This window comes from Poecilia reticulata, linkage group LG16 (assembly GCF_000633615.1).
Source record: "Poecilia reticulata strain Guanapo linkage group LG16, Guppy_female_1.0+MT, whole genome shotgun sequence".
In the NCBI taxonomy this organism is placed as follows: domain Eukaryota; kingdom Metazoa; phylum Chordata; class Actinopteri; order Cyprinodontiformes; family Poeciliidae; genus Poecilia; species Poecilia reticulata.
The window spans coordinates 6656220-6663122 of record NC_024346.1 but is presented as its reverse complement, the minus strand read 5'-3'; the positions used below and the strand labels follow the sequence as shown (position 1 = coordinate 6663122).

The window sequence follows — 6903 nt, the reverse complement described above, 5'->3', positions numbered from 1 at the left end:
TACCCCGACCTGCTGCAGGGTGGAGGCTTTTATTACCCCGACCTGCTGCAGGGTGGAGGCTTCTATTACCCCGACCTGCTGCAGGGTGGAGGCTTATTCAGTTACCACTGCGCCGTAATCTGGGATTTGGTGAAACGTCTTTAAAATCTGTTCCAGTAAAAAATCTAAAAACTCTGCAGTAAATTTACTTGAACTGTAAAACTCTCCTGCCGTGACAGGATGACTGGTTATTGCTTTATTAATTGCAGTAATAAAGCAATTATTCACAAGTAATAATTGCTTTATTACTGGTTAAACTCGTAACAGCTGCTGCTCTTCCACACATTCAGGTCCTGAACATTATTTACATGAAAGGATCAAATGCTGGAAACATGCAGCAAACGGACAGAATAAAGTCTGAAGTTCCTGGGAAAAGATCTGGAGGAAGAAACTTTATAACAACCTTTCAGCCCTGAAAGAGACGCCAGGAAAATCTGTTTCTGCTCCGACGTCAGGAAGGCAAACATGAGCAGCTTGTTAACATCTACTGGGAATTTTAACTGGAGCTCAGATGGCTGGACTGGAAAACCTGATGTCTGCTGTGAAGCACGGCGGAGGATCTGTGATGCTGTGGCATCAGGAGAACTTTGATGTTTCACATCTAAATCTGATCAGATGTTTGATCAAAAATATGAGCAGGTCAACACAATCAATCATTTTTCCAAATAAATATCAAATCAAATGGTTGGAATAAAAGATAAATTTATTTTCCACTCAGCTCAACCAAAACCGCAGCACTTCAACTAGAGCCGGGAGGAAAATCTCATTTCTATTCATTCCAAATTAAATTTTAAAAACTCGATTTTATTTCTAACATTCTTTCTTTGAGCTGAATTCAAACCAAACTGAAGCTGTCAAACAAGATGGCGGCTCTTTGGGCTCACATCCCTCTGAGCTCTGGAGCCTTAAACACAGCTGGGAAAAATCAGTTTTCCAAAAATAAAATCTCCCAAAACTGAAAAAGTAACAATGGATTTATCACCCAGCCCTCCTGCCTGGACTGCGGGTCTGTTTCCGGACGAGCCGCAGAACCCCAGAAAAACTCACCACGATGAGGTTCCACATGCGGGCGGCTTCGGCCACCAGCGTGGAGACGCCGCTGCAGCCGGGCATCAGGACGATCTTGATGGGCTCGGTGTAGAGCAGGTCGTACAGCAGCTTGGTGGCCTCCCCCGGGTCACACTGCAAGGACAAAACAAATGCATTTAGATCAGGACCAGAAATAGATGGACAAGAGAAAAGATAAGAGTGACGGAGGGATGGGAGAGAGTGATAAAAAGGAGAACCAAAGAGGCAGAATGAGGAATGAGAGGGTGAAGATAAAGGGAGCTGGCAGCTGCCTTAAAAACAGCGACATCACAAGTGGAAGGAAAACTCTGGAAATAGAAGAAACGGATACAAGATTCAGAAACAAGGTGATAAAATGTAAAAATAAGAAAAACGAGCGTCACATTTTCATCCTGACAGCAACAATCTTTAATTAAATCCCCCGTCTGACTCCAGATCAGCACAGAGAGGCAGCCGGCAGACAGAGGTGACCCGATGGGGCGGCGCCGGCCGTCACACACATTTACACCCTCCATGAAGTCGTTTACGACACATCCAGGAAAAGGAAACGTCCCGGCGATCCATCACCGGCGGATCGGCTGACAGCCACGGATAAACGGCACGCGATCAGAGGAACGCTGCGCACAATCCACTTCAGAGGGACGGGACGTCCACTCACATGACGTCTGGGGCAGAAATGGCCCCTGGACGGCCCGGTGCGGGACCCCATGGGCCCCCCAGGGGCCCCGCAGTTAGCAGCAGGGGCCTGAGCGGAGTGTGTGGGATTGGTATTCAGCGGCTGGTCGTTCATTAACTCTCAGGCTGCGTCTCATCGCAGACAAGAGTCAAGGAGCCGACAAGCTATTAGATCATTCTGAGCTCCATTACAGAGAATCAGCTCCCAATTTAAAACCCATCTCTCTTCAGCTTTACCATTTAAACAAAATTCAATAAAACTGAAGAATTATGACAATAAGTTAGAAACCCGTCCGCTGGATCCAGATGTTCCCCGTTAGCTTTTAATCAGACTGGGTCGGGATTCGTACTGGAAATAATTTCAACCATAATTCAGTTCTGTGAATACTTTTGCGTGGCTGTGCTGAGTTTGAGCCACATCGCCTCCGGACCAGAGAACATTCACCTGACAACGGATCGCTGCAGCTGCTCGTCGTCCGGAAAATCCTCATTTGCTGAGAGAAAGCAGGAGCTGATTGGAAGTGGAGTCGTGACTGTGAATCTGACGAGCGTTTGGATGATCGAGCGAACGCAGGCATGGAGGACCCGACGGCTCCCCGGGGGGAAGCCGAAACATCTGCGCGATCTGGCGATGAGCACAAGTGGCCGCAGTGATCAGCCTGAATTCATGCCTGTAAATGGTGAGCGGTGATTACGCATGGAAGAGCTGGAGTTCATCAGCACACATGGGCCTGAAGGAGCCGCTTCAGAACCACTCTCAGCAAAAACTCAGCAGTTATGAGTGAAAACAGAAAGTCATGAAAAATCATTTCTCTGCTTCAAGGCAGCGCGCGTTTCACTGAAGAGCAAATCACATCATTTTGTTTCAGTCATCAGATAGAAAGCTACAGTTCTCACCTCCAGAACAAAATGTTGGATGTCTTGCATTAAAAAAGTTTTGTTTTAAATAAGCTACATTTAATAATATAGCCCATTTAAAACAGTTCAAGTCCTGAACATCTAAATGAATCAAACGAAACATAAATGCACCAAAAAAATCTGGAACTAATTTCCAGAAAACTGCAAAACAGCTGAAACACTGAGTTCCTTTAAATCCAGACTAATCTGTTCAGAGCTGCTTTTGAAACATAATAAATGAAACATTAATCAACATTTTGATGCCTAATGATGGCACTTGGTAAAATGTAATTGTTGATGATTTTGTATTTTTGTGCGTCTTTGAAATACGCTATAAAAATTACATGTATTACATTGTAAACAAAGGCATGGCAGCATTTAAGAAAATGAAGCAGGAAAAGAGAAAGTTTAGAGAAAATGTTGACAGAAGGCGACGACAGCAGAACCAGATCTGGGATCATAGAACCGCTTTCTGTTCGCTCAGATTAAGAAAAGATAAATCCATCCTCGTCTCAACATCCCTCAGAGGAGTCGCAGATTTACGTTTCAGTTTCAGGTAAATGTGAGAGTCATCTGCATAGCGGTGAAATGAGACGCCGTGTTTTTTAAAGATGGATCCAGAAACAGACCCCGTAAGGAAGTGATGATAGAGGAAGAGGTTTCCTCCTAATCGGACAGAAAAGTTCTTTATCTGGAAGATTCAACCATGTTGGACAGATGTTCTGATGTGCAGCATTAATAAAACCACTTCATGCTCCAAACATCTGCCTGGGCTCAGCTGGGCTTTCTGCAGCAGCTGCTCTGCATTCTGACTCCAGGAACCTGCGTGCGGCCAACATGTCGGCCCGTCTGAAAACATTCTCGTTCAAATTTCTCATCTTTTCGCTGGAAGTTTTTCATTTGAGTTCAACAAAGCTTTTCATTTTTCCCTTAAAGTGAAAGTGATCCCTCTGTGAGGAGGCTGCGACTGAACCCTGATAATCTGATCTCAGAGTAAATATGCTGAAACAAAGCTGCTGCCTTCACCATCCGCCTGCAGCTGCACATGAAACGCGCCGGATGGAAGACGCTGCACATGTTCAGGGGAACGCGGGTGAGTCAGGAAATCATCGGTGGTTAATTCAAACGTTTACTCGTGTGACACGCTCATTCCATTTAGCATCATCATTTAGATCCACTGTGTCATCCTGGATGATCTGATGGAGCAGGTTCTGCTTCTGCTGGAGGTTTCTTCCTGTTAAACGGGAGTTTTTCCTCTCCACTGTCACCACATGCTTGCTGGATGTGAGGCATTACTGTAAAGTTACGTTACGTTCTCAGCAGGAGGAGTGAAAGCTGCAGGCCGATGGACAGAAAACGTTTTTAATTTTAATAAACTGATTGATAACTAGAATCATTTAGTGTGTGACTGGATTATAAACACTTCCTTTTTTTCCAAAGTGACATTTGTTGTAAGTTGGAGCTACATGAATAAACTGAACTGATGTCTGAACGTCAGATCTGTCGCTTCCTTTTCCTCCATTTTAACAGTTTAAAGAGGAGGTTAAATATTCACAGGTTGGTTTAGTTTGATGTTTAAATGAGTTCATTTCTCTATTTGGAGCAAACTTAGCTCAGCTCTCTGCTGCAGGTCTCCACATCTGCAGCGGTTCTGTTCGGGTTTCAGAGTGAGGGCTGGAAGGTCCGAGCCGAGTTTCAGGACCCGACTGTAAAAACGTCTGGGTGGGAGGTGAGGCATCTCTGTTGTAGCTTAGCAATTAGCAGGGAAAGTTTCCTCTTGATGAGCAGCAGATGGCAGGAAGAGACACTTTTAAAGCCGCATCACTTCTCACCAATCCTCACAATCTGAGTCCTTTAACTGATTAGTTCAGTTGTGAAACTTCTGAGTCTATATTTAATCGCGGGCTGAGCTGATTTTAATCACTCGGATAAAAGCATTAATATTAATAAGGATGTTGATGTAACGTCGGAGCGGAGAGCTTCTCTCAGTCAATCAGCGCCGCAGCTGATTCCACTGATTTTCTCCTGTCTCCTCTTCCAACTTTTCTAAGTGAAAGCAGCGGGAAGCGCGCCTGCAGCCCGGCCCGGCCCGGCACACGGTTCGGTTCCTCGGAAGCATCGTGTTCATGCAGATCGACTCGGAGTTTCTAAACACTCCGATTCCCCGAGGTTGTTTGTGTTGTGCGGGCCGGCTGCACGCCGAGGACGAGCTTGTTAGTTTTCTGCTGTTTCAGAGTCTTAACTTCACTCTGATGAGCAGCACTTCAGCGCCCGCGCCAATTACCTTCAAATTATTTCATCAATCCATCACCACCATAGCAGATTACAGGTTTTAATAGCAGCTTGTTTTAATCAGCATTCCAAATGACTCGCTGATTATAACATGTAGAAATGAGAATTTAATCAAGAAGTGCAGCTTCTGGTCCTGTAGAGGTTATTAAAACATCCAAACCAAGACAAACAGCCATTAGCCCTCTACATGTTTAGTCAAGACAATTTTCCTGCGTAAAAAACACATTAACTGCAGACTATTTACATGGAGCCGGAGCAACACGCTCGGCTGCAGAGCTCCAATTTCAAAAAAAGGGTCATTACAGCTGAATGTTTGCAGGGAAAACATAATGACTCACATTAGTCAGAAGAAGCATTTTACTGGGTGGTAAACCCAATAAGCAGCGAGCGCATTTCTCCTTAAAAGGCTTTAAAACGCCTCAGTCATCACRTCAAAAACAAACGCTCAAATACAGCGACTACACAACGGGACGCACTGAGGAGACGGCCCAAGGTCAAAGGTGAAGGTCACGCCTGGCACATGACCCCCCACCGGGCCCTGCTGATCCGATAAACGCCTCCAACCGGACAGAAACCCGGACAGACACAGAATCTGGGATAATCAGGTCGGGAATGTTCAAGTCCGGTCCAGMTGAGCCTCAAAACATCAGAATATGATCAGAACCTGAACRACTTCCWGCTGAAGGTGATGAAACACATTTCACCAGACCAGCAAAACCTTTTAAACATGTTACGACCTGCAGAACCACAGAGAGGACGGCCCAGTGCTTGTATCCAGCATATTAGTGGAAAGTTAAGTGGAAGGAAAAAGTGTGGCAGAAAAAGATGCACAACAAMCATCAGTARCTGCATGTCGACATTGAGAAGCGCCGTCCTGCTTTTAGCTGTGATGAAAACGAAGCCGACTGGAGAATCCGGCGGTTCGGACYGCAGCTGCAGTCAGAGCTTCACTCCCTCTGMWAGCTTTATGTCTCCTTATGCTCCTGGAAATTTTAATTTTCAATATTTTGTTTGTAGCATATGCCCTGCGACAGACTGGCGACCTGTCCAGGTGACCCCGCCTCTCGCCCGGAACGTTAGCTGGAGAGGCAGCAGCACCTCCTGACCCCACTGAGGGACAAGGATGTCAAGAAAATGGATGTTTGTAGCATATTAAAGCTAAASAAGCTCTGTAGCGCCCCCTGCAGGTGGTATTCACTGCAACAGGAAACCTGTGGCGTGAGCTGATTGGAGGAACTGAACCTGAACTGCAGGGCTGCTGATAATTGTCCCGGCATCGATTTGGCCAAAATTAATAATCAATTATTTCTTAATGTTTTTGAATCAAATGTTGGATTTTCCTTTTTTCTCCAGCGGGATGTTAAAATATGGATTCATCTGAAGTATTTTTAATAAACGTGGCCTGAGGTAGCGGCGCCTCCCTGAGGATTAACGGCGGCGCGGAGCCTGAAGCGGCTCGCCGCTCCGTCCTCACGCGGCTCCCGGGGGTCTTCATCGGTTCCACTTCCAGCCCAGCCGGGCCGCCGGCAGCACCTGATGCCGTCCGTGTTTATGCAGCCYGATGCAGCCAATGAGGAGCCGATCCGACCACAGCAGAGCAGCCGCGTCTTTTCATCCATCCAGGGTGGAACCGTCACACCGCTTTGACCTACTGCAGCTTTCTAGAGTCAGAAGGCCATAAGTCTATGATCCTGCCGGGTTTTCCAGCAGGATCTGGATCACTGGTTCTGGAAAACCTTCCCAAACCTCCAGCCTCATCTCTGTTCGGTGCTGAGGTGAATATCCTGCCCCATAGAAACCAGTTTAAATAAACTGCTCTGGTTCATTTAAGAGCTCAGCCAGGATCGTCTCAGACGTGCCTGGTGAAAATCATCCTGGTGAAAATCATCCTGGTGAAAACCATCCTGGTGAAAATCATCCTGGTGAAAATCA

General features: G+C 46.2%; 1 protein-coding gene across 1 annotated transcript in view; it reads right to left on the bottom strand.

The window, feature by feature from the left end:
* gabbr1a (gamma-aminobutyric acid (GABA) B receptor, 1a) overlaps positions 1-6903 on the bottom strand; it is a 97145-nt gene that overhangs the window by 54187 nt on the left and 36055 nt on the right. Inside the window, exon 8 of the mRNA XM_008431060.2 lies at positions 1022-1221. Within this exon, the coding sequence (XP_008429282.1) occupies positions 1022-1221 (200 nt within the window). The remainder of the gene's footprint in view (positions 1-1021; positions 1222-6903) is intronic.